The sequence below is a fragment of the Xiphophorus couchianus genome, chromosome 11, assembly GCF_001444195.1.
Source record: "Xiphophorus couchianus chromosome 11, X_couchianus-1.0, whole genome shotgun sequence".
Taxonomy (NCBI): Eukaryota; Metazoa; Chordata; class Actinopteri; order Cyprinodontiformes; family Poeciliidae; genus Xiphophorus; species Xiphophorus couchianus.
Window position 1 is genome coordinate 31061468 of NC_040238.1, and position 27926 is coordinate 31089393.

Consider the following 27926-nt stretch of genomic DNA (forward strand, 5'->3'; position numbering starts at 1 on the left):
TTTTAACAGGCTTTGATTCTATTTAAAAGTTTTTTCATATGAATTAAAATGATGTAATAGTTGGCCATCTTGCTCCTCTCAAAACAAACAAAAAGCTCTGATGTCTGGAGTGTGTTAATACTGTGCTTTTGTTGGTTTGATTGTGGTTTTCTGTTTGTTTTTTTCCAGACTCGTACACTGCCAAATCTGCCTCGTTGCCAGGCTACGGCAGGAATGGGCTGAACAGGGTACGGCATCGTGGTTTCTGGAGCATGTGCTCCTCCTGCTTTCATTAGAGTCTGTTTCCTCTGAGAATCTTTGAGAATTATTGAGTTTACCAAGAGTTTCCCCTGGTAAAAAAGTAATTTATGGAGCCTTAATAATTCTATAAATTCCATGTATGCTTTAATTTAATTGCTTATTATTTTTTCTTTGAAGGAACACCAAATTGGTAATGATTAATTAGTAAACTGTTAATTTAATTTTTGCTGTTATTATAATGTTTCTGTTTTTGCTTAGACCCTATAGACTAAGCAAAAACCTTTTATAATTAAACCGCTGAGTATGTCCATTTTTTATTTCTTAACATCGATTCACATAGTCAACGTGTATCTAAATGTCACCTGAAGAAAATGAGTTAATAAATAACAGGAAAGTCCAAAATTTAACATTTTGCTTCACAAAGGTCTGGTTGTTATGAAAAATTTCATGACAAACAGAGAGGGGTACATGAGTTCAGTCCTCATGCTCTACTTTGCTGCTTAATCTATTAATGTAGCACAATATAAATAAAAAACAAAAACAAGCTTTAGTATGACAGCAAAGAAAGCGTTACAACAAAAATAATTAGCCAAGTGCAGAATTTCTCTTTTTTTGTGCTCAAGTTTGCAAGTGTATGAAATGAAGAGGCAAAATGATCAGCACTGACTAGGACAGGTTATAAGAAAACAAAAAAAAGACATTGATAGAAAAAACTGGGCCCAGTCCTTCATTGCCTGCTGAAGCTGAAACTCATTTGTAATAGTTTACTTTTCAAGACCAAGGGAGACAAGTAATGTTATATTATTATGATGAAATTTTGGAAGCAACAATAAGCAGATTTCATGGGTTTCTGCTGCGTTCTGGACAGCTGACCGATCCTAGTTTTCACTCCTTCGTACGGTCTAATCTTCTTTTGCTCTTCTCCCACAGCCTGGAAGTGCGGACACAGATTATTACCAGTACGACAGCAGTAATGCAGTTAACTGGCAGATAAGAGGTAAGCCTGTTAGGCTTAAAGCCTCCTGATGCATATTTTGCTCTGAGTGTTAGTATCTTGGGTTCTCATTCACCATTATCCCCTTTTCTTCTTGTTGTCTTTCAGAATACAAGGTAAAATATATCAGTGTCTACAAGAAACCTGTTAATGAGTCTAGAGGGAAAAGTCTGGACAGGCTATAATGGATGAGAAAGATGTTCAGCCAGTTAATATTGACTGGTCAATGTGCCTCACTCAGACTTATTGACATGTCAGCTATTTTAAATATTCACATTTTTAATAAACAACTCATTTGTAAATGTCAATATGAAACATCTTAATTGATAAAAAACAGACAAGTACTTATGTTTTTTTTGTTATATCTGTTAGATCTACCCATATGAAGCTTTGATGGTGTCAGTAAGAGGGCAGCAACGTCTTCCCAGCGATGTGGATAGAGCCCGACTAGAGGTAAATGGCTTCTGAATTCATGTTTTATTTAAATACTTTTTTCTTTTGCTGACAATATTGGGACTTTGCAGCTTAGCAGATACATGAAACTAATTAATTCATAGTCACATAGCAGCTCATTTTTTTCATTTTACTAAAACAAAAGCTACAATTTCCACTGAAGCAGTGCTTTTACCAGTGCGTTTATCAAAATAACAATGAACATGCTAATATTAATATATGTTAACGTATCCATGCTCCTCACCTGATGGTATATGACAAAGGGAAACACAGTTCATGATGCCAAGAAACGACCTGCAAGATATGGCTGCCTCTTGGTTCAAATATTAAGTAAAATGCATTAAAACTATTTGACCTTTGCAAATACTTAAAGGTACAGGTAAACCACTCATCTCAATAAAAAGAATCCAGAACCAACCAACTTTCTTTCTAATTTCCAATCCTCGTCTTTGCCTTAAAGCTTTGACCTACCAATATTAATTTTAGTCAGTTCTGATTTGGTTTTGTAAATTATACCAGAACACTTACATTTTTTTATAACCTTTCCTTTTTTGCCTGCAGCATTATGAAGACTTTTATTTCTCTCATCTTTCCTTGCACAGCGTCACCTTTCACCAGAAGAGTTTTATCGAGTCTTTGGCATGTCCATGTCTGCCTTTGATCGCCTGGCTCAGTGGAAAAAGAATGAACTGAAGAAACAGGTCCGACTCTTTTAGGAAAAGTCACAAAACCCAGTCGATTCTGCTGCAGTCTAGGTGGAACATCAACAGCTCTCTGAATGCTGCTTCCAAAAAGATTTTACCTAGGACTGTATGCTGAACAGAAAGCATTGGGTCCGACAAATTGCAACTGATAATGCACTAAGGTTTATTTAGCAATAACTGTAAGGGCAGCAAGGGCAAAATTGGATGATAGAAACCTGCAAGAAATGTGGTAATGCTGCAACAGACAGGAAATGGAATGAGTGTGATGCTACTTCTCTGCCTTGTACCAACAGATGGCAGTGTGTTCCAGTCTTAGTCGGAGGTGCTGCCATGCAGAAAGATTCATGTTAAAATGTGATCCTGCTTTTAAAAATCAGCAGATAAGAAGAATAAAGGATCCAACTTTACCCAGAAACGCCCTCAAAGACAAGCAAACGTCATAGCAAAATAAACTCTGTGAGAATCTAAGCATTAAAGTTACTAAATATTAAGGTTTTTATAAATTACAACTACTGGAAACCAAAACTTCTCTAATGTTTTTGTATTGTGTAATTGTGTATTTAATTTCTATTCGAGATTATCTGAAGCCATATCAACATTAGGACTTTTGTACTATTTACTGATATGTGATTTGAAAAAAAAAATTAAATGTGACTTAGCTGTATTGTGGCTTTGAGTGTACAGAACTTTAAAGTTAAGTTTAGGTAAAAAATGGACGTTTATTGCCTAAAATGTTGCTGGGTTTTATTTAAAGAAAGCTAATTTAGTCTCTCTTGAGCACTTGAATCCTGACATAAATCAGGCTGACTGATAATGAATCTGTGTGCGTGGTAATATTATATCTTAATGAAGGATATTTAGTGTAGAGAATTCTGATAAAAATGGAAATGAGAAAAAGAGATGTGACAAAATCCGTATGGGCTGCATAAACAAATGTGTGTGTATGTATTTGGGTTTACAGATTGCAACAATTCATCACTTTTACAATATTATCACACTCAAACTCTTATTTTGTATTTGTTGGAGGTATTTTTTATTATTTATCATCTACAATTCCCTGTCTTTCAGTACTGCTTCAAAATAATTATTATGATTTATAATGATCCATCTATCCATTTGTTATCGAATACAGTCAATACGCTTATCCCTTGAGGGTTTGCGAGAAGTGCTGGTGCCTGTCTCCAGCGATTTATAATGATGCATTTATTTATTTTTCGCCCATTTTAAATGCAAACATACATGCACTGCCCTAATTTGCACAGCTAATAACATATTACTAATATGTAGTAGTACTGTAGTATACAGTAAGTGGTTTTTTTCATTTTTAAATTTAATTTGAATATTTGTATTGACTGGGGGAAAAAATCATCTTTATCTTTTATTTGTTTTTTTTACAAAACTAATTGCCATAATTATTGGCATTCTCAACAACTGTTTTACAACTGTTCATTTATCCTTGTAGAAGTCAGTGAGGAGGATTGTTAGTAAAACAAAAAAAAAGCATCCTCCAAAGCTCATAAAAGAGCAACAGCAAATTTTTCATTGTGAGATTATTCTGCTGTAATAAATCATGAATTCACCTTAACAGCTTTTACACACTTTGCCAGAGGCTTTTTGTAAGGTTACAAAAGGTATTCTGTGGTAATCTTATTTTTATCTTGATATTATGGAATAATTTTCTTTTCATGATTTTGTGAGAAACATTTCTTAAGCTGAAAGCCATAATCATCACAATGAACAGAAATAAAAACATGAAACCACACTGTGTGCAATGAATTTCATTTTTGAATTAACTTGAAAATGTTAATTTGGGGGATATTCCAAATTACTGAGACACACCTGCAGAAGAAACGATAAAACATTATTTAAGTTCTGCTGCTGAAATAATGTTTTAATAGTGCACAGTTTTGGGACACATTTTAATTATGTCCCTGGAGCTATATAGCCTAATATAGTGGCTAAATTATCTCATTATGCAAGAAATGCATCTAAAAGTTGGAGTAATCAAGTGTTTGAATACTTAAGTAAGCCAGTTCTGCTCTAATGGGTTCTTACACTTAAATCATTTGTGCCAAAGTAAATTTTTTAGGGATTTTTTAAAACCTAGAAGTTTACATACACAGATATTTATAGGCCCTGATTACGATGATGATTTATTTCACTTCACAAAATAGATGAGGAAAGCACATCTTAAGACATCAGTCGTAAAGTCAGAGCTCGGACACAAATGGGCCCTATAAAAAAATAAGTATAAAGGTTAATTAGTTGCAAAATGGTTCTTAAACTATTTTGCATCTATTACAAAGCACTGATCTCAGCCCAATAGAAAATTCAGGCAGACTGGAAGAAAACCCAAAATATTTTTTCCCCAACTTGTATAGTAAGGAAACATATGGAAATGTCTAAATTTGCAAGAGAGTAAAAAACCTGACATTTAGCAAAAAGTGTTTTTGTTTTGTGTTGTTTTTTTTCAGAATCCTAGCTGATTCAAACACAGAAAAAGTTTAGTTTGACTTACTGTCAGGCTGTGAGAAAATTTTGTATAAAAGTCATGTGTGTGATTCTAAGTGCAAACATCTGGTTTCAAAATGTGTCCCAGTGCAGAATTATACCATATCAAAGGGAATTTGTAAAATTCATATAACTGCTGACAGCTGCTGAGTGCTAGAAGTTGTATTCCAACACTTCTTGTTTTTATTTTGCACAAAAATGTTAATTATTACGCAGTATTTGAGTGAAGTAAAACCTCTGAATTAATTTAAAGGCAATGGTTTAACTGAAGCGGTAACTGAATGTGGGTTGGGAACCCATCCTACTATATGGAGATAATTAGCTAATCATTTGGCGGGTTTCAGGGATTACATCTCCCCAAATAGGACCAGTGTGGCAGAAATGTGACTCTCCTCCCGTCTGCCTGCGCAGGCGCTAGGACCCAGCGGAGTGCTGAAGGACGCGTCCACTGGAGTCGCGCTGTAAACCACGGCGGTCACTGTGACTCACAGAGATCCGCTGTTTCACCGGAGAAACACGTCTCACATGTTTGAGACAGTTTCAAATAAAATGTCAGAAGGATTATAACTGGGAACCAGTTTGGAGATTTAAGCGTTTTTCAAGCGATATGGACTCCAAACGGCAGAGTGGTGAGTAGCAGCAACTCTTTATCCCAACATGAACGGGAGGAATCATAACTTTTTTTTCAGCCAACAACAATGAGGAGTAATTTTTAACAAATAAAAAAAAAGTAATCAGAACTGGGGAAGTACTTATTAAATATGCGGCAATAGACCGGTGAATTACATATGGTCTGTGAGTGATAAAACAAATAATTTAAAGTGAAGCAATTCTTAACAAAGGAGAATGGACATGCGCATAGTTTTTCAAATGCAGCAAATCGTGCCCTCGTGCCCGGCTCATGATGTTGTAGTAGGTAAGAGTGACGTCATGCAGCCACTCGCCGGTTAGTGAAAGTGTGTGTGTGTGTGTGTACGGAGGAGGTATCCCCAGGTAGAGTGATGCAAGCTGACACCAACAGAGGACTGCCCTGTTGTGCTGTGCGCCGCTGGAGGAGAAGCGGCTGCTGAATGGCTGCTCTGTCTGAGCAGGGATGTGGACAGGAAGCTGCTCTCCGGGACTCCAAGTAGAAATCATCTAAGTTTTAAAGATAAGGACAAGAGTGGTTATTTAAAGTGAATCAATGAGAAATTCTTTATAGAAAGCAATGAAGTAAAAAGTCTCCACACAGTGGTATTCTTACTGGCCAAATGTGTTAATAGGATTTATGACTTATTGAGAATTAAGATTCCAAACATTTAAAACAGAAGTTGCAAAGTTGTTACTAGTGTAACAGTTCTGTGCTACTGTATTAAATAATATTTTGTTATTTTATACAAACCTAGACTAAGAAGGGTGTTGGCTCCTGTTGTATTTATGTCCTTTTGCTCCTAAGATTCTGTGCATGCACAGAATTTACAAGAGATTAACTTTTCAGTTTCATCGCTTATATATAAGTATTAGTGTGTGTGTACTTTGTAAAACGTTCCTTATCAAGGAAGTTGTCTTCGTTTATACAAAAAAACCTTTAAATCTTGCAGTAACTATGGCAGGTCTGTAAATAAATCGGGCTCCACAGCATTCACTGAAAGCTTGTTCTTATTTTCAAGATATTTGTTTTCAAATAGTTGTGCATATATACATAAAAATCGAGCAGGTTAAATACAATACACAAAAGTGAACTTTATAGACAAGGCAGTGTATAAATGTAAAGTGGAATGATGGATTTTTATGATAAACAATCTGAAAAAGGTGAAATGTGTATGTAATCAGTGTCAATTGTCTGGAAGGTGAAGTAGCTTAACTGTGTAACAAAAGAAGGTACCCACAATATGATGCTGCCACCACCATGCTTCACAATGGGGATGGTGTGTTCATGCTGATGTGGAGTGCTAGTTAAGTTATAAAGTTAGATTTAGATGCGCATCATTTCCTTTAATTTCTTATTTGCCGGTTCGTGTTAGTCTTTTACACAAAATCCTTTTAAATACCCAAAATGTTGTGGTTTTAATGTGATTATATGTGTAAAGGTTTACAGAAGATGATTACTTTTGCAAGTCAATGGACCATTAAACTGTAATATCATCTTGTGTAAGTTTAAAAAATGAGCTATACAACAGCAGAACAAACACCAATAATTCCCTTCAATCTCAACACACAGGAATTACTTACAATACAAAATAATAATCTTAAGAATACCCTTTTATAAACATATTACACAGTCATTGGAGTTATGTAATTTCCTCAATTGTAATTTTAAACATAGGTCATCTTAATGCGGCTGTAAGATTTTAAATTATTATATTTCATAATCGGATTCAAAGCATGCATAAAAACTGAGCAATCTGAACACAATCGAAAGAGATTCACTGAGTAAATGATGGAATCTAGAAAGCACAAAACTGCCACAAGAATGTAAATATTGAAATACTGATTGTTTCAATGCTGGAATTTATATTGTCCTATTTGCTTTCTATTTCCAGCGTTTTCATTTGGCTTTTGTGTCACTTTGCTTGATGTTTGACAGGCATGACATTATTCTGGGTGCTTTTGTTTGACACTTGTTATTGAAGAGAAAGTACGAACTGCAGCTATTCTCAACAGAGAATATGAATAAAATGTGGGATTGAATGGAAGCATGCAGAAATTGCAAGATTTTTCTAAGAAAGTTGCAAAAAGTGCATAGAGAAATCAAAATATTGGCTGTTTATTTGTTGAAAACACAGCTCGGTATCAGCGTGGGTTTAAAATTTAGCTTACTTGTTTGGTCTTTGTCATACATTTGTATTTTTCGGGACCCCTTCACCATTTACCATCTTCAGAGTGTGATAAGATACTACAAGAATGTGAAAAAGTGAATTCCTCCACTGTTTTCCCACAGCTGTTTCTCTTTACAGATCTTGCCAGCGTGATTATGGGCTTTTTAAAGTGTCTGTTTAAATGCTAACCCCTAGGCGAACAGTCACAACATGAAAATATGAAAAATGGGACGCTAAATTATTGAAACAGACTTTTGTCTCTTGAGGGAGCTGCTGAGCCTTGAACTCTGACCTCCCTCTGAAGAGGATGGGTGTCAGGGGAAGAGACAAGAATGAGATTGGTGCATAGGAGTTAAAAGGGAAAGATTTAAGAGGGGGCGGCATGGGGGGAAAACAGGCGTGATGGAGAAGGTTTTGAATCTGGAAGAGCTTCTTGAAGCTTTTGACAGTGAGGCAAGCAGGAACAGGTTGATGTTTGTTGACCAAAGCCTCGTAGGCCTTTGATATTTATCTTTACACAAAACATTTCTTTAAATCCTAATCCTCATATCTTCTACAAGCAGCCAAATATTTCATTTCAAATCATTTAATGGTTGTATTTTACTCTGAAGGAAAGTTCTAACAAGGAGGGAGTGTTTTGATATGAGAAGAAAAGTTTCAGTTTACCCTTGGATGCGAGTTGACTGATGGGTTGGACCTGTCATGAATGGGAGTTAAAGCCTAAGGTTAGGAGGACAGAGTGTGTATTTTCTCTGTGGTGAGATAAACAGCAGCAGCAGTAGCTATTTTGTCCTCGGCTATAACCAAACACATTAAATCAGTTCAAATGATAGTCGCATGGCCCAGATCTCATGACCAGCCTCCGTCAGGAAGACTTTCTGGAAACACACAGATCGGTTTTAACTTGCACTGCTGTGACTGTTTGCAATATGCAAACAGATTTGTACTGAATTTTCCTTTTATTTTGTCATGTTACAACCATGAACATCATTAGCTTTGAGCTTTTATCTGATTGACCAACATTACATTGTTTATGTAAAAGAACAGTGAATTTTTTCAAATGACAATCTTAAGTGTTTAAATTCGCATTCAGTGCCAGCAAAGTAATATTCTCTGAAACTACCTTTTACTTCAGTTAAATCTGTGGGTCATTTTGTTATGTTTCTGCCAGCATTGTACATATGAAGATGTGAATGTTTTATAAAAATTTTATAAGATGTATATAAAAAAGCTCAAACTTAGTCTAATTTCATGGAAGCTGTCTGTGAATTTTCAGATTTAGATCTGGGCTTAATTGTCTGTTCTAACATTTAAAAGTATATAAGCATCTTATTGTTGCTCTGGCAACCAGAGGACAAACCTCTGCTTCCAGCTCCTCATCTTTTGCAGTTTCAAACAAGTTCACTATGATTGACTTGTGTTTAGATCCATTTGTCTTCCTTTGAGCATTCACTAGATTTCCCAACTAAAGAAAAACCTCTCAGCTGGTTTGCGGTTTGGCGAAACTCTTCATTTTCAGATCAGTAATGTTCTGTCAAAAAATTCCAAGCTTCATATTTTGTTTTAGAACCTAACTCTTCTGTGGACATATCCATAACTTAATTCCTGATTATAAACAGCATCTTTATGATGCTGTTTGTTTACTAATGTTCTGTAACAAACCTATGAGATTCACAGAACAAGTGGATTAGGTTAAATTACACATGGCATGGGTGGACTTCAAGAGGAAGCTGATTGGAGTAGATTTTATGTAGCGGTGTCAGAGAGCTGGTTTTAGTGCGCATCACACTTTTTTGAATTTTTAGTTGTAGAAGATTTTAAAAATTCCTCCTTTCAACTTCACATCACAATTGTGTAATATGTTTTTTTTTTGTGTGCCTCATAAATTCCCCGCAAAATATTGTTATTTGATGTTGTAACATGATAAAATGCGAAAAGTTCAAGGGGTGTGAACACTTTTGGACAGGACTATAAAAGACAGATTAATGGGGGTGGGAGTGTGCTTCCTCTTAGTGAAATAATTGAGCAGCTAGTAACAAAAAAAGGACTAGAAAAGGAAATGTAAGGCATGTGTGTGTTTGTGTGGATGTGTGTGTCTGAGGAACGGGGGGTAACAAAGATCCCTCTGTGGGTGAGAGCAGCCACAAGCCTGCAGAACAGCTGATTCTCAGCCTCTAAACCCTTCGTTCCCCTGAGAGAACTGGCCTTGACTGCATGGAGTCGGATTCTGACAAACAAAACATAGACCAGAGACTCCGCCATCAGTTTACAGCTGGTTTGTTTACCCGTTGTTGACTGATAACACTGAGTCATTTTAATTGGTGCCCGCCACAGCATTGAATGGAGAGCGGAAGAATAACTTAACTTTTTCATATTTGTTAAAACTGTCACCATGTGGTGATAGTTTAATATTAGACAGATAATCTGTGAAAAGATTGATCTCCTCCACCCGCTCCTTGAACTACTACTGGAGTTTGAAGAAATGTATGACTCCTTGACAAAACCAACCAATCAGAGCCAGCAGGAGGAAAAACTTACCGTTCCATGAAAACCATTTATCTGTCATCATTGGTGACCATGCTAACTAGCCTTAGCATTAGTGGCAAGCTATGCTGTGGTGAACCAGCGGTAGTACAGTGGAGAGCAAGGTGAAGGAGTGAGTGCAGGAGTGATTGACAGCGCTAAGACCCTCCTCTTGGCTCTGATTTTTTTTTCTGACTGCAGTTAGTATTGGGAGCACTGGGAGAAAACAGAGGAGCTTGATTTTTTTTCATATATTATTATGACATAATTATAATTTTAACAAATATGTAAAAATGATATTTTTTATAAAGTATAACACTGCAGCTTTAAGCTAGAAGATACTCTTCAGAATAAGGATGAAACCAAATGTTTACATACAAAGGCATGTAACATTTTTTCCTTACTGTCTGACATCAAATCAGAATAAACTTCTTCTGTTTTACCATTCAGCATGGAAGATGACGTTACTCTAATAGCAACATAATGCAAATGAACACAGGGACAAAGACGTAGTCTGTGGTCTGATTAAACTAAAATTAAAATGTTTGGCCATAATAACTGTTGTTATATTTCCAGGGAAAAGAGGGGAAGCTACCAAGCCAAGCCGCACTACTTGTGAAGTATGGCAGTAGCAGCTTCATGCTGTGTGAATGTTTTGCTGGAGGAAGGCCTGAATAAGGGGATAAAATATCAAACGGAAAGTGGAAGTTTCTACTTTTCAGATGGACACTGACCCTCAACTTACTACCAGATTAGAAAGAAAGTGCCTTATGCAAAATAAAGTCAAAGTTTTGGTGTGACCATCTCAAAGCTCTCATCTCAGTGCAATAGAAAATATCTGGGTGGAGTTAGATAGGTGGCCCACAAACCTTACTCAGTTACAGCAGTTCTGTCTGGAAGAAAGAGACAAAATCCAACAAATTAACAGAAGCTTGTAAAATGTTTGTTTGTTTAAAAGTCAATTCTACCAAGAACTTGGGCAATATGTGAACTTCTGCTTTTCAAAAATAAAATGAAAACGTCTATCTCACTATTCTTGCAATTTTGATCATCCTAACTGATTTAAACCTAAAGAAAGAAATTTATTGTCAGGTAATCTTCTTTTAAAGGGAATAGAAATGTGTGGTTTTACTGTATGCTGAGTTGTTGCCAAATAACCTACTGAAAACTTGAACCTCAACTAACAATCAGAGGTGTTAGTCATTTGGGCTTTTCGGCTAAAGTTTTGCAGATTCTTGCAGAATCTATATTTTGTACATTAGAATATTGCAAAATTACTCATATGCACATTACTGATGGATATAAGGTGTGATAAAAACATGGTTATCTTACTATTTTAAATTACAACTTATCCATTCCCTTCAAAATTAAATTCTCTGTCTCTTTGGTTGGATAACTGCAAAGTCAGGGTCCACATAAAAAAGTACAATGTTGTTGTATGCTGTCCTCCAAGCTGCAGGCATCATTATCATTTTTAAAGGATATTTTCAAGTTCATCATTAGTTTAAATTGTCGTTTGGAAAATACTACCAAATTCAGATCTGTAAGTTTTTGCTTGAAAAGTTCTCAAGTTCATAAGGAAAAAGCTGAGAGAGACCAAAAACAATAGAAGATGTTGAACCAGAAACAGCAAGATGGAGCGAAATGGAAAAGAGGAAAGTGAGACGTACAGAAAGAGGAGGTGAGGAGAGTTCATTGGAGGATCATGGAGAGATTGGAAATCAGGAAGGAGTGGGGAGACGCTTCTGTCGACAACTAAGACAGGAAACCACAGCTGCGCACACACACACGCACACACACACACACACACAACCAAACAGCTGCTGGAGATATATCCTTTAACCCTGAATGCCCGGGAATCGAGACGGCGCAGCTGTGTTGCACCACACCCTCTTACACTGTGTGTGACTGTTTGTTCCTGTTATGTTTTTTGTTACACTCTCTGTCTCTGACAATGTAATTGTGCGCTCTGGTCTTGCAGAGTTCTGTGGTGATCTAATTTTGGCCCTTGCGGAGACAATAGAGTATTGTTGGAGTTGGGGGAGTGGGAGAGGGTTTGGGGAAGAGTGAAGGCTTTTTTCTCACTCTCTGGGAAAATTAAACAAGAATATTTTCAACTCAGATGAGCCTCACTCTTGCAACTGCTTTCTGTCAAAGAATGGCTATATTTTCATTTTATTTAATCTTTTGGTACTACATTTTATCAGACTGAAGTGGCAAACTTTCTAGTTTTCTCACTGTACTGTACATGTAACAAATTATTATTACTGTCAAATGTGTTAAAGTTCCTCAGTGTTGAAACAAATTGAGTCAAAGTTGATATTTGAGTTTCACAACAATGAATCTGAGAATCTGTTTTAGTAAAACAAATATTTAGAATAGATGGGGCCTTTTTGATTTTCCTCCATGTATCCAAAAATGTCATTGAATTTATAAAAATTTTAGTATTAATGCCAAATATTAATTTTTTTTTCTGACGTCGTAAAGTAGGCTAACAGATCTTAAAGGGAAGGTCAGGTCTTAAGACATTAAAGTACAAAGTCTTTTACAGTCTTTTACTCTGGAAAGGGTCACAATGCAATTTGCGTTGAGATTCAACTGAAGCACAGCAAGATCTGTTATCCACAGAGAAAACCAAAATGAAGAGACTGAAGATGATTTTAAAAAATGCCTTAACAGCTAAAACTATGTAAACCTCATATGATTCAGTCATGGACAGTGTCAGCATTCAACAAAAAGAAAAGGACAGGCTGAATCTGAGAGATCCAAGCCCAAAACCACCCCTGACTGAAAAGAACACATTCATCTCACATTTTGCAAAAGAACATCAGGACAAACATCAATCCTCCTGGGAAGTTGTTGCACCTTAATATCTGCTTAAAACAAACAAAGCATCTGAGGAAATTAGCATCATACCTGCAATCAGACATGTTGGTAGCAGAGGTGGGGACTCGAGTCACATGACTTGGACTCGAGTCAGACTCGAGTCGTTAAAATCACGACTTGAGACTTGACTTGAAAAAATGCTCAAAGACTCGGACTTGACTTTGACTTTCATGCCATTGACTTGGGACTTGACTCGACTTGAAGCTGTTTACTTGAAAAGACTTGATATTTTTTACTCAAAGTCTTAAAATTTAAAACACATTATTTATAAAGTGGCGTCATTAATTAATTTCACTCATTCCGTATCAATATGCGCAGACCGTCACTATGGTTTTCTTCTCTCCTTATGTATGTATGTGTACGTAGCTGCAGCACAACCAATCAAATTAACAGGATTTGGACGTTTAAAAAAACGCGGCAAAGCTGCAGAGCTCAGGGAACGAAATACGAAATAACCGCTCGAATATGCTTCCGCGAGTAATTTCTTTTGGCTACGTAGGTTATGAACTTTCGACTAAAAAACGAACTGCAACTTGTAAAACATGCAAGAAGAGAATATCGGATGGAGATGCCACGACGTCCAACTTTGTCCGGCATTTGAAGCTTCACAAAGATCGGTAGGTGGCACTTTTCTTTTGCTGTAAGATAGTTGACTTTAGCTAACTTCGTGTTAGCATGTGTACTCCGGGTTAAATTGGTGATTATTTACCATAAATCCGGTCCTTCAAATGCCTCCACAAATAATGTGCACCGTGTTAGCTCAGGAAGCCGGTGGATAGTGAGCGGGGCTCCGGAACAGAAAGCAGATTCTGGACCTGAACACAGGGAACAGAGTCTCTCTGTCCCATCATGATGATGAGCCGGGTCTAGTATCATCTAAGGATGGTTGGTGTATTTGAAGACATCTACGTTGGGAAATTATATTGACAATATATTGTTTACTGCAGTCAGTGCATTAAGTCAACTGCTTTTGACTTAATGCACTGACCGGCGTGACTGTCACATGTCGCACAGAACCCATTTCTACGGTGGCCGACAGGTGCAAATGCGCAGCAAAAGAGAAAACATGCAAACAAACAAAAAACACGCGCACAAATTAAATGCAGCAAGCAAAAAGCGAATGAAATGCAGCAAACAAAAAGAGAGACGCAAACAAAAAAGAAGACACCCCCGAATGAAATGCAGCAAACAAAAAAGAAGACACCCCCGAATGAAATGCAGCAAACAAAAAGTGTTGAAAACGGAAGTGCTCCAGACCACTAGGGGGAGTCAAAGAAAATAGTATTCATTTCTATGGGACCAGATGCAAGATTCAGAGAAAGAAATTTGAAAGAAAGTAAAGGTACGTATTACTATATTTCTTTTCAGATACGCCGTCTTTTATAATATTATAGAATAACAGAATAATTTATGGGTAGCGTGATAGACTTTGTGTCAGTCATACCGTTCTGGGCTCGGTCTCGACTCTTTGACTCCCCCTAGTGGTCTGGAGCACTTCCGTTTTCAACACTTTTTGTTTGCTGCATTTCATTCGGGGGTGTCTTCTTTTTTGTTTGCGTCTCTCTTTTTGTTTGCTGCATTTCATTCGCTTTTTGCTTGCCGCATTTAATTTGTGCGCGTGTTTTTTGTTTGTTTGCATGTTTTCTCTTTTGCTGCGCATTTGCACCTGTCGGCCACCGTACATTTCCAAGTAGTATAGCTTTGCTGGGAAAAAAAAAAGATCAAATACAGTGACTGTCCCAAATAAATTGTGTGTTTAGAATATCTGTCCCATACTTACGGAGGACTGAAACTAACATACTTAGAAATAAAATCAGAAAAATAAATGCACCAGACCTTCCTGAGTTTACTTGTGATAACTTCATTTATACTTATTTCATTTTTTGAAAACTATGATTGTTGTAGTGTTGATGTTTATTTATGAATAGAAGGAGTAAACTGAAGTCAAATGTAATTCATGAAAGGCTGTAATTTATTTTCTGACATCTGTTTACTTCTGACAGATTTGAAGAATACCAGATGAATAAGAGGATCACAAATGAACCTCAAATACATATTTTAAAAAGAACAAATGGTCTATTATTTGAATTTTATGTATAATTGCAAATTATAAAAATAAAATAAAATAAAAACGACTCGAAATGACTTGAAATTAAAGGTTCCTGACTTGAGACTTGACTCGACTTTTGCCTGTCTTTACTTGAGACTTGACTCGGACTTGAGGACAGAGACTTGAGACTTACTTGAGACTTGCAACACAGTGACTTGGTCACACCTCTGGTTGGTAGTGTGATGTTGTGTTACTATTTTGTTTTTTGGGAACTCGAGGCGGTGCCATAATTGATGGAACCATTCATTCTGCATCAGAAAGCCCTGAAGGAGAAGCCCACTTAGTTTATATGACAGGACAGTGATTCAAAGTACACAGCAACTTCCGGATTTCCAACAAAAATAGGTTTCAGAGTGCCCTAGTCAAAGTCTGGACTTTAATTTAATTTAGATGACATTGCAAAGGCTAACCATGTATGAAAACCCTCTGATGCAGCTGAATTAAAACAGTTCTACAAAGAAAAGTTAAACAAACTTCCTCCACAGTGAAAACTGATTAGAAGTAAGAAGCAAGAGTCATGCCTCAGAGAATCAGAGAAGCTGAGAGAAGAGAAGAAGCTGCTTACTTTTATAAAAATATGTGTCAAATAAGTGATGTGTCACTGAAAAGGGGGGACATTTCATAACTAAAGAACAATCTCAGTTAAACATTATGCACATTTGCTCATTGTTAAGAGTTAGTAGAAAATGCAGACTTTGAGCTTGGATCACAATTACTTCATTGCAGAGTTTACAGACCTAAGGACCATTGTAGATACTTATGAATTTTCTCCTTTTCTCTGGCTCGATTTCCTTCAGGGAAGGAAGCCCGCTGACCTCCCCACCTACCTTCTTTTCTCTCCAAAACTTCTTCCCTCCTCTCCTCTCTTTGTTGTCTCTGAACAGGCAGGATGTGTGAGTGTGTGTCAGGATATTTGGAACAATGTCAAGGTCAACAAATTGCACAAACACATCCACACACACTCGGACTCACACAGGATGTTGGAGCTGAACGTAAAAACTGCTCTCTTTTTTTTAGAGAAAGCGCTAAATATTCCAGGCTGTCTGTTAGTGTGTGATATGTAAGGATGTTTCATATCTCATCCCAGTCAGCTGTTGCAGCAGCCGCTCCTGAGTTCGTGCCCTTTGGTCTGTGCCAGTTTCCATGACTTGCCTTATATCCATGTGTTAAGTTGGTATTTAATGCACTTGGTGCTACATATTTCATCTATGTCAGGAGCCTGGCATACTGGTTTGTTGTAAGCTTCAACTGATTTGAACAAACAATAAAAAATATTTTTGCTGGTTTCCAGTGGTGATGGAGCGTCTTGTGAATGAACTCAACTCTCTGCTGAAGATGTTGGACCAGGAGACGGTTAGTCCAGATACTGCCAACAAGATGGCTTCCGTACGCAACATCCTGGACTCTCTTCAGCTGTCAGGTACTCAATAAAGCCTCAAACTTTGACGCATTTCATATAATATTAACGTACAACAATCCAATAGGCACATCTTTTAAATATGTATAAACTGCATTCAGTTAATGTTTAATGCATATCTTAGACTGAAAATTTGATGAAATCCACCATTAAGCTTGGTTACATTTATTCAGTGGGGAAAACAATCCATGGTTCTTTAAGGAATTCATGTTTTTTACATTGAAATATGTGCCACACAGTTATTATATTCTGTATAGTTTCCTTTTTGCCAATATATAGATTGAAACATGCAAAGAGAGGTATATTTGATATTAGAGAGAGAGAGATACTATTCCATTTGCACAATCTCTCTCTATGATCTACAGTCCAAGGTTCTGTCTTATATAAAAACTGATCATGTGTCTTGTGAACCAATTTCTGGTTATTTTGACTTTAAGAGACCCAATGATGACCCTTTATTCATTTACTTGCAGAGAAAACAGGATTTTTATTTAGAATATCTTGATACCTCAAGCAATGCTTATTTTTGTGAACTGTTGCAAAGTTTCCAGATCATCTGGATTAGAAACAAGCCCATGGCATCATAGATTCTTCTCTTACTTAACAGCTACTATCTGTTGCTTTTCCACATGTTTATCTTTTGTCATGCCAGACCCCTAGGGAAAGCTTGGTGACATAAATGGTACATAACCTGTACTTGTAAAGCACTTTATAAAGTCAGAGAACTCCAAAATGCTTCATAATACAGTCAGACACACACGGATGTTGGTAAGCTACATTGTGGAACCAGCCCTGTAGCATACTGACAGAAGTAGGGCTACCATTCAGTCAGGTGAAGTGCAGATATGTAGTGGCGAGAAAATAGTGTTTTCCAAAACTTTTCTTATAAATATCAGAAATGTTTGGCAGGTTATTTTTACTCACTCATAAATAAATAATGTGTTGACCCACATTTTGCTTCAATTACAACTGAAGAGTTATTTATACGTTTTTCCACAAATTTAGAACTGGACATGTCTATTGTTGTTTGTTTACAGTTTGGGATAGTATTTAACCAAACACTGCTTTAAACCTCTCCACAGCTTTATGCCTGATCTGTGCTGATCTGAGTCTTTATGGAAATATTTGTTTACTAATGGGCTCTAACAAACAGCTGGATTAATATTGAGCTTAATTCACACACATCTGAACTTTACATACGAATTAGGTGATTTTGACATTAGATGTTATTGGGGTTCCAGATTAAAAGGGAATTCACGCCACACTTCCGATTTTATTCAAACAAAACCATATTTGATTTTTTTCTTCTTTCTCTTTACAATTAGGTTTCACTTAGTGTTGGTCTATCACATAAACTCCAATAAAATTCAATAAAGTTTGTGGATGAAATAGGAAAATAACAGGAAAAGTTTAACAAGTAGCAATACTTTAACAGGTAGCAAGACAATGTCAAATCTTTCAACTTATGCAGATTAGGCTTAAAGAATTTAATAGAACAGTGCAGATTGTGGATACTGACTACAAGCAGTTGTTGAAAACACATTTGCAGCAATGAAACTCCCTGTAGTCTCTAAAGCCAGGACGTGTTTATCTAGAAGAGTGCAGGGAATGAGGGAGGATAAAAGGATTGATGTAAGAGGATAATGAAATGCAGAGTTAAAAAAAGAGGATAATGAGACAAGGTCAAAGGAAGGCGATGAACAAAATATCCTGATGGGTGACAAGTACAATAATAATGGGTCTGCTGGGCCTATGCACTATCTGGGTTTTAGTCTTCCACACATATTGTACATCTTTACTTATCTTTGTTTACTGAGAGCTCCACTGCTCTTCCTTGTAATCAGATGTTTCCACATAATTACATTTTTCTGAAATGCAAAGAGTTTTTTCTTCAGATTCAGTTTTCTGTATCCATTAAATCTGGTGATTATGTTCTTGGAAAAAGCTGAAATAATACTTGCTCATGTTTTGTGCTTTCCACAGTCAATGGCTCAGACGTCTACATGAACGGCACGAGTTTTGTCGCGTCTCTGTTTGAAGATTTTGGTTTGTAAATCTTTGAAACATCTTTCAATCAGTTTAGTTAAATTTTAAAAGTCATATTTCATGTTATTGTGTTTAAAAAAATTTTTAATAGCATAACACTTGTTGTTTCTTCAGATTGTGATTTACACATGCTCAGTGCATCTCCAGTGGAGCAGAAAGAACCCAAAGACAAAGAGGAGAAAACACAGCCTAGTAAATCAGTAAGTTTTTTGACACCTTTCTTATTAAACCAGATATTCATCTGACATTCCAAATATAATTCTGTTTGAATTTCCCTTATTTCACCCTTAGACACCCACAGACACACCACCGCCTTTGCCAGCAACACCACTTCCTGATGACTACTATGAAGAAGCTGTTCCTCTTGATCCTGGATCCTCTCCTCAGTATTTCACCACAAGTATGAACACCCATACACATTTAGGCCCGTCTAATATAAATTAACATTAACCAACATATCCTTACAAGGGAGGTTAAAGGTGCAGGATTCTAATAACTCTCCCCTATAGATTCCAGAAACTCTGTTGAAGATGCTTACTATGAAGATGCTGATAATAACTACCCCACTACCAGGATTAATGGGCCCTCTAAAACATCCAGTGAGTCTGCTTATTCAGTCTTTAATCATTCTGGCAGCTATAAAAGTCAATTTCTTTATGACTAAGAGTGTTTCATTAAATCTTTTAGGAATTAATGACTTTGTTTTTTTGTTTTTTTTTGCACAGACAATGACTCAGATGCGCTGAGTAGCTCCTACGAGTCTTATGAAGAGGAGGAGGAGGAGGCCAAGGGACGGAACTCCTCTCAGAGGTGGACCGCTGAGGGAAGCCCGGATGAACCGGTCAGGGATTGCCACATATGTGCCTTCCTGATGCGAAAAAAGCGATTTGGCCAGTGGACAAAGCAGCTAGTAGTTGTTAGAGACACTAAACTCCAGGTAAACAACAATAATAATCTAGGTTATCAAAGGTTGAAACAAAAGCAGATGCTTTACTATTATATTTGAATCTAAAACTTGATTTTTTTTTTGTCTTGTTTTAGTGCTATAAAAGTATAAAGGAGTTGTCACCGACCACGGAGCTCCCCCTGAACCTCTGCAACGTCATCTATGTCCCAAAGGAAGGCCGGAAAAAGAGGCACGAGCTGCGCTTCTCCTTACCTGGAGGTGAAGCTCTGGTCCTGGCCGTTCAGAGTAAAGAGCAGGCCCAGCGGTGGCTCAAGGTACCTTTGCTCTCTGTGTTCGACTGCTTCTGCTTAGACAGATGAGAAAAAGTCAAAGCAAGTAGAAGACAATGATAATGTTATGGGTCCTACACAAGTTTGTGTCCAGAAGTGAATGTTATTTTCTTTTTTAACTGGTCCAGGTGGTTCATGACGTTGGCAGTCAGTGTAATAACACAGAAGGACTGAATGGATCAACATCTCCAATAATACAGAGAAAACTGGAGCTCGATAAGGTTTGTGGTCTTTTGTGTGATTACCTTTCGCTTCAGCCTGTTTAGCTAAAAAAATATTGTCGTCTTAGTGATGACAATTAGGACTTAAATGATATCACCAATAGTAACACAGTTGTTCCTCTGGTTTTTAGTCCACAATAAAGAAGCAATGTTGTGGTTGCTGAGCTGGTCATTTTCCTCAGGTTTCCTATCCTGAGCAAGGCAGGATGATGCATATAGTTCACTCAGAGTTAACTATACATACTGATGTATTGGTTTTCCTTCTCTTTTTTTCTTTCCTCATTATTTTTCTTATTTATTTTATTTTGCCCAGATGCTGCAGTCAGACAGACAAACATCGGACTCAGACAGCGGTCCAATAGGAGACAGTCAGTCCAACGCTTACGGAGCAGGACGAGACATCACCGACTCACTCAGTACGACATCACAAACATAACCTATCTGAGTTAGATTTACCATTCGATTCATAATCTATGTGTGTTTTACTTTAAATGTCTAAAAGATGTTTTTGAGCATCACTTCATGTTGCTTTTACGTTACTAGAAAAGTAGCAGGAATGTAAAGTCTTCACAGCTTATTTTAAAAGAAAAAAGTGCAGCATGTTTTGAGTGATATTTGAGCACGTTTCTGAAAAACAAAATTAGAGGCATACGTTTTATCTAACCTCTGCCACAGAGATGTTGTTAGCAATAAAAAAAAAGCTAAATAAAACGAATTAACCAAATTTTCACACTTTAATTCCAAAGCTTTGCTACTTTCTAATCTTGTTAGTATCTACCTCCTTCTGTTTCTGAAATGTGGTCAAGGATAAAGTTCACTATTCACCAGCATAAATTAGATGTTTGATGGTTAAAGTTGTACTTTTATTGGGAGTTCCTACACTTTGTTCCAGCAGCACAACCATAAATTAATGATCCAATAATAAACATGGACATATGAAAACAAACATCATATTCTGTTTTTGTATCATGGCCAACAAAATGAATATAATTTGTTGAGGAACAGCTTCCTTTAACCATCTGTTGATAAATGTAGATATTGGACGCCATTCACTGTGACTCTATAGGCTGCTTTCTCACTATATTGTCATACATATCACATTTGTGACACATACTAAAAGGTTTTTCCTTTAATTTAATGTAAATCTGAGTGACTTACTTTAGTAGCAATACCAATATTTATTTAAATTCAGCAGTTTAATAGATCCATTGGCATAGTTTTTGTCCCATTCTACCCTTTTTGTAACACAGAGAAATATAAGACAAATAACCCTGCACACACACTCATATCTTAGAGTAATGGCCTGTACTTGTGTGGCACTTTAACTAGTATAGAGGAATCCAAAGCACTTTACATGACATTCAGTCATTTACCCCTACATAAACATCTTCACACACTCCAAGGCAACAGTGCTCATGGCACACAAGATAATAAATTATAATATATCTGTCAAAAAGGACCCTAATTAAGTTTTCTATTGCTTTTATGCTCTAGTCGCATGATTGCAGATAATGAGAAAACAAGGTTACTTGCTTTCTTTGGTAATGTATTTTGGATTTTAATTGGTTGGAGGGCAGCAGAGGGAGGAGCTTGCAGTGAGTGTCCTTCATTCAAGAACGTCCTCTCAATATATTTAACAAAAGTGTGTCACTGAGGGTTTAATTAAATAATTTATATCTAAAAGAAATAAAAAAGTAGTGTATGTCTCATAGCGGTCTATGTTGCTAATAAAAACCTTTTAATATTACAATTTAATTAATACCTTTTAGGATTAAAAGCTACACTATGCTGTAGGAAGTAAAACTTCTTACTTTCTAGGAGTGGAGCAATCAAGTACCTAAAATGTTATAAGGAAACACACATGCTTTCAAGGGATTGATCAACAGCAAAATAAATATTTTTGTTTTTCTGTCCTTTAAATTCGGAAGGAAACACCCAGTATATACACGATGGATAAGTCAAACAAAGTCATGTTGTTTCAGTGTTGTTTACTGATTGCGCAACGCTGAGCCTGAAGAGACATGAGGGAGAGAAAGGGAGAGACAGGAAGCGAGACACGAGCAGATATGACATCCTTCCTGTTCTTTTCCTCTAATTGTCTCTCACTGACATCATAGGAAGCTGGACGAACAGAATGCTGCTGCACCTGGTCCATTCACAATAAACTTGCAAACACACTGGAATTGTCTCAATTCATCAGACATATTCCCAAAATGCTTGATTTAAATTAAACTCTCCTATTAGCTTGATTATTCTTATCAACATTTTATTGTTATCTCTTTGTATTTTTGATGCAGAAAGTTTTGAGTTATATTAATATAAACTGATGACAGTTGATAATCATTGAGTGACATGTTTGTGTTCAGACAGAGGGAAGCGGGGCGTGTTCTCAGAGCTGACGGGGTCGATGAGCCGAGCAGCGGGAAAGAAAATCAATCGGATCATCACTTTCTCCAAAAAGAAGCCTCCTTTACCAGGAGACCCTCCCTCATCTTCTGGGCACCATGACAACCCCCGCTGTGGTGAGGACACAATCTCAGCATGCCAGATGATTGCCTGGTCGATTCTCATTTACTGACGATTTGACTTTACATTTACATTTGTAAAAAAAAAAAATTAATTAAAAGGGGTTTAAGAAATCAAAAATTTTGATTGACTAAACTGTACTGTAATTGAAAAAAATGCATGAGATAAATTAGCCAAAATGTGGCTCAGCACTTTCCGCCAATAGTCTCAGGAACAGCTAGACATTCTTAGAAAGTGCTGAGAATTTTCAATGTGATGCCGTAGGTTAACTGGTAGATGTGGCTTATCTGACACAAAGTCTGCTTGCTTTTCCCCAACCCCTCCACAGGTTATCTCAGTGTGTGTCTCAGTGGCTGCTGGAAGGAGCGCTGGTGTGTTCTCCGAGGTGGAAATCTGTACCTGCAAAAGGATCCCGGGGACCAGCAGCCTCCAGTCATTGTGGTGCCTCTTAAAGGGGCAGAGGTGGTGCCTGGGGGCCTCGGACCCAAACATCCCTTCTCATTTCATATCATGCAAGCGGGCAACGAGCTTGCAGCTTTAGAGGTAAAATGCTTATATTTGGGATATTGATTTTACTTATCTTGTATGTGATGGAATAGGGCTGGCTGATATGGCTGATAAACTTATCATGATATGAGTGTTTCATATCAGTCCATATTGATAATTGTCGATGTCGATAGTTATTGATTCTTTTTTTATATATATCTGAAATACTGCCAAACTGGTGGCCATTTTGTTTTGGTTTTTATTTGTACACACAACAGCATTTACGTATAAACGACTCTTTAAAAATTTACAAACCACTCAAAATGATCAATTTCTCTGATTTTACGTTTTATAGGTATATGTTTGAGTAGAATGAACATTGTTTTTTTATTCTATGAACTACTGACAACATGACTCTGAAATTTCAAGCAAAAAGCAGAAAACAAGAAATGGTCAAAGTAATGAAAAGGGTGCAGGGCTTTCAGACTTCAAATAATGCAAAGAAAACAAGTTCATATTCACTTGGAAACAACGATTCTAATAGTTTAACTTAGGAAGAGTTCAGATATTTGGTGGTATAACCAGGAGGTTTTCAATGGGGTTCAGTGCAGTGGTCTTTTTTCCAGAGCTGTATATTTTTACCTGTTTTATTTTATGAATCTTAAGTGAGAAACTTACCTTATAATTAGTGAATTGTGCACAAGTGACTTATCAGCTTATCTTGGTAGAAAGTCTGCTGCTCTTTTCTAAGTGTGTTTTTATAAACATTTTATATGTAGCATGTTTAATTCATACACATTTATAATGATATCATTTGTTTTGCTATTTTAGGTGCTTTGTTTATGTCATGTTAAAATGGTCTGACATATTTATGCTTTAGGTGCTGGTTGAATCTGGTAAAATTAGTTATAAAATTCTGTTTTCTCTACACTGAAGCAGCTGTTAAACATCTCGAACAGCTTCATCTGGTATAGGAATTTATATGTAGGTGGACTGATGGGTTTTTCACAACTTTCCTCATATCACCAAAGATCCAGATGAGAAATAAAGTTAGTGTGTGTACAGAGCAGCTAAAAACAATTTATTTTTATGTTTGAAAATTATGTCACCTCGTTGGATATTTATATTTCTAACCATTAGGCGAGCTCCTCTGAAGATCTTGGCCGCTGGCTGGGCGTTTTGTTTGCCGAGACCGGTAGCGGCACCCTCCCTGAAGAGCTGCACTACGACTACATCGATGTGGACACACTCACCGACATACGCCAAGCTGCCAGACACTCCTTCTTGTGAGTCACTTCTATCAGTGTGCTACTGCATGCTCTTACCAAGAACTTCCTTTCCTTTGAGTGCAACTTCAGTTTTAACTATTCCTCTATTCTTTCCTCTGGCAGGTGGGCTACTACCACTGCTACTTCCTCCAGCAGTGCTTCAATAGATTCCAGAACGTATGACGAAGTGTACGAAAGCATTGCGGTGAGACAACATGAAATTGTTTTTATGACATAATCTGAACAGGCGATAGAGATTTTTTTTAAACATCTCTCAAACCAACCTGGTCTTTATTGAAAAAGTCCTTTGTAAATAAACTACATTTTTTGGGAAGCTGAGTTTCACTCGCCTTACCCTGACAAAACTGCTGTCAGACTTAAACTGAACGTGTCTGACATCATGATTGGGGACAAAAGACTTTAAAAGAAGTTTAAATACAGATGAAAAACATTGTCACTGACGTATATCTGTCTGGAAAGCATGACAAAGGAATTTCTCAGACTTTGGGACTCCATCAAACCACAGTAAGAGACTTTAACCATAAGTAAAGTAAAGATGCTGAGGCAGCAAAGTCCCAGTTGGAATTGATGGAGCAATGAATTCTGCTCCGTACCATAAAACCCTGAAAGAAAATGTCTGACCATTAGTTAACTTCAACAGCACCTACAGTCTGGAAGCCATCAGCAAGTCCCCCTTTGAATGTCTCAAAGAATGAAACTTGGTTTAATGATAATTACCTCTTTTACGTCTTTTCATACTTATTTAGATAACTTATTTTCTCTTAATAGTTGAAATGGACATCTAAAGATTGCATTTTTATTTTACTCGTATTCTGACTGTCTGATACTAAATTTTATTAATAATAATTTTTTTAAAAACAGAGAAAATCTATAATAGGACAAATGCTGTTGGGTTTATCATACATTTTGATTGCGTCTGTGTTGGGCTTTGTTTCTCTCCAGTTGGTAAAAGTCCTTTGCTTTTGCGCTGTAAGCTAAAAACAATAAAACTCATCATGAAAGGTCACTAAAATTATTTTTCTTTTTTAAAAAAATGCAGGATGAAGATGTCGAGAGCAAAACAGGTCAGGTGAGACGTCATGCCTCCTTCTCCAGCAGGGACTCAGAAAAAACCGAACAACAGGCTACCATCAAGAGGCACGCCTCCAGTGAGTCACCTTTCATTTCATAATTCATTGGCCTTACTGCATAAAAATTTGATGGGAGAAAATGTTGCCACAGCTGGCTCTCTCCTCCAGATCATAAGTTGATTCAGCTGGATGACTGATAACCAGAATTGCTATGTCTATTCAAATGCCTGTTTATTTATTTCCCCTTAGATGTAAATCCGTACGGGCGCTATGGGAAGATGCGTGCAGAGGAAGACGCCAGACGATACCTGAGGCAGAAAGAGGAGCTGGAGAAGCAAAAGGAGGAGCTGAGAAACACCCTGATCTCCCTCCGTAGGGAGAAGAAGGAGGTGAAGGAGCAAATGAAGAGTGACACAGGTCAGACAGACATCAGACAGCACTGCTTAGACTCCTGCTTTGGATTGACTCTAATTCTCAGCGTGTGTGTGTGTGTGTGCAGGTGATGCTTTGGAAAAGCGGTTAGCTGAGATAGAGACGCTGTGCAAACAGAAGGAGGAGGAGAGGGTGGAGCTGGAGCTCCAGCTGACAGAAGTCAAAGAAAATCTGAAGAAATCACTGGCTAGAGGAGCTCTGGGTCCGCCTGTGGACACAAAGGTTAACGTCAAGGTGGGAATCAGCACATCATTTGTACAACTTCAACATTAATTTAGAAATTAAATATTGATTTAAACTAAATAGTCTGAACTGCTTTAAAAAAAGTAGAAGTTAAACTGAGTCATACAATGAGGAAAGTATATCACACATCAACATACTTCTTTTAAAAGAAGTATGTAAGTATGTGTTTTTTAAATGTAGTATTTAAAAAACGCTAACATTTTGAATGTTAGTGCTTTTTATATCTCTCAACATGTAAACGCAAAGAGTAATATTTAAGAAATATACCTCTGCATGTGGAAAACACAGTATTTTATCAGTCACCCTTTCAGACTGCTATATATTTAATATATAGAATTCCAAGTTTTGAATTAGAATTTGAATACTACTGCAATTCCTCTTAAACAATACACAGCTTAGCTTAGCTTAACTTAGCTTCGCTGTCATTCGAAATGCTTGGTGAAACATTGTATTTGCCTCATTGGCGAAGTTTTTGTATGTGGGCTTCTGTTTGATTACAGACTCAGAGAAATAAGGCTGAAAAGGTTTACAACGAGAGCGCTCCCGTCAACTCAGCATCTGAGCTTCGTAAACGCCCCCCGTCTCTTTACGCTTCCTCCAGGGGGAACGTCATGCAGAAAGCAAAGGTAAAGTACGTCCTGCTGAGGCTGTGTGTGTCAGAGGACACCCATGACACTGATCTTTGGTCAAGTTAACATTGTCTAAAGTCTAAATCTGACATTTATGAATAATTCAGATTCATTACATACTAAACGTAATAGCTGGGATGTAGCTGTCATGCCAGTGCAAGGACTGTGTCTGATATTTGCTTTCTCATTGTTTTCAGGAGTGGGAATCAAAGAAGGGGACCTAGACGACACAGACAGACTGACAGGAACTGGAGGAGAAAAGAAAAACTCTTGTTTGGCAGGAGAATGTGTGCCAGATGAAAGCATGAGGCGATCACATATTAAAGAAGATAAAGAAAAGAAAGGAATGAAGAGGGTGATGCACAGCCAGGCTGATGCTAATATCTTAAATGTGACAAACTTGACCGATTAAAACCAGCGCAGTATTAATGTGATCACTCTAACCATGAGCTAAGTCTTGTGTTTATGTGTCTGCATGTTCATTGCACATGTGCAGAAAGTGACCATGTGACCTTTGAACAGAAATGCATAGTAAAGGGAGAGAAGGATGATTCTTTCTGTAGGTTGAAGATACAGACAAGATTTCCTTCCTGTATTCACCCAAATATTTTGGGTCTTTTACACAAAATGTATAAATGAAAGTTAAAGAGTGAAACCAAAAGTTCTTAAATTATCATTGTCTTTAGAGGAAGTATCTCATATTATAAGGATTTTTAAAAAATCATAACTAGTATGACACTGTACCTGAGAGAAATAAACCAATGTTTATTGTTTTAATGTGAAGTGATTACTTTAAACATTGTATGTTTTTATTTTACATATATAAATTTACATTTTTTTTAATTTAATTGTTGCACTTTATGCTGTTGTAATTACCTAAATGTTTCCAGTTATAGCAAAACAAACATACCCTTAGTAGCCAAAGTATTTGTTGAAAATGCCATGTCTGCTCTTCACTGCACAGATGTGAACAAAACACACATGTTGGAGTAAATCATTGTTTCAAGAGACCTTCGTTGCCTTTTTTATTGCTATTTTGTTTTTCTGCAAGACTTATGTAGAAAACTCTGCATAAGTCTTGTAAAGAAGAGACCCAGTCTTAGCTTTAACTG

General features: G+C 37.0%; 2 protein-coding genes across 3 annotated transcripts in view; both read left to right on the forward strand.

Moving 5' to 3' along the window:
• Positions 1 to 3891, forward strand: part of LOC114153481 (actin-binding LIM protein 3-like) — a 43589-nt gene extending 39698 nt beyond the window's left edge. For both annotated transcript variants that reach the window (XM_028032057.1, XM_028032059.1), the window contains 5 exons: positions 169 to 227; positions 1171 to 1237; positions 1343 to 1350; positions 1607 to 1687; positions 2290 to 3891. In XM_028032057.1, the coding sequence (XP_027887858.1) occupies positions 169 to 227; positions 1171 to 1237; positions 1343 to 1350; positions 1607 to 1687; positions 2290 to 2403 (329 nt within the window). In that variant the 3' untranslated portion in view covers positions 2404 to 3891. The remainder of the gene's footprint in view (positions 1 to 168; positions 228 to 1170; positions 1238 to 1342; positions 1351 to 1606; positions 1688 to 2289) is intronic.
• Positions 3892 to 5373: 1482 nt separating this feature from the next.
• On the forward strand, positions 5374 to 27824 carry LOC114153601 (actin filament-associated protein 1-like 1). The gene is made up of 19 exons (XM_028032264.1): positions 5374 to 5531; positions 16511 to 16639; positions 18620 to 18682; positions 18797 to 18882; positions 18974 to 19082; positions 19192 to 19281; positions 19408 to 19619; positions 19724 to 19903; positions 20047 to 20139; positions 20453 to 20555; positions 22506 to 22661; positions 22994 to 23208; positions 24292 to 24437; positions 24543 to 24624; positions 25480 to 25588; positions 25760 to 25927; positions 26010 to 26176; positions 26686 to 26811; positions 27012 to 27824. Exons 1-19 carry the CDS (start codon positions 5510 to 5512, stop codon positions 27036 to 27038), a joined length of 2283 nt encoding a protein of 760 aa, XP_027888065.1. The 5' UTR covers positions 5374 to 5509; the 3' UTR covers positions 27039 to 27824.
• The last annotated feature ends 102 nt before the right edge of the window (positions 27825 to 27926 follow it).

Coding starts and splice junctions, on each gene's coding strand:
- LOC114153601 (XM_028032264.1), top strand. CDS start 5,510: ATGGACTCCAAACGGCAGAGTG. Junction 19,620..19,723: donor TTAGAGACACTAAACTCCAG/GTAAACAACAAT, acceptor GTCTTGTTTTAG/TGCTATAAAAGTATAAAGGA. Junction 26,177..26,685: donor ACACAAAGGTTAACGTCAAG/GTGGGAATCAGC, acceptor GTTTGATTACAG/ACTCAGAGAAATAAGGCTGA.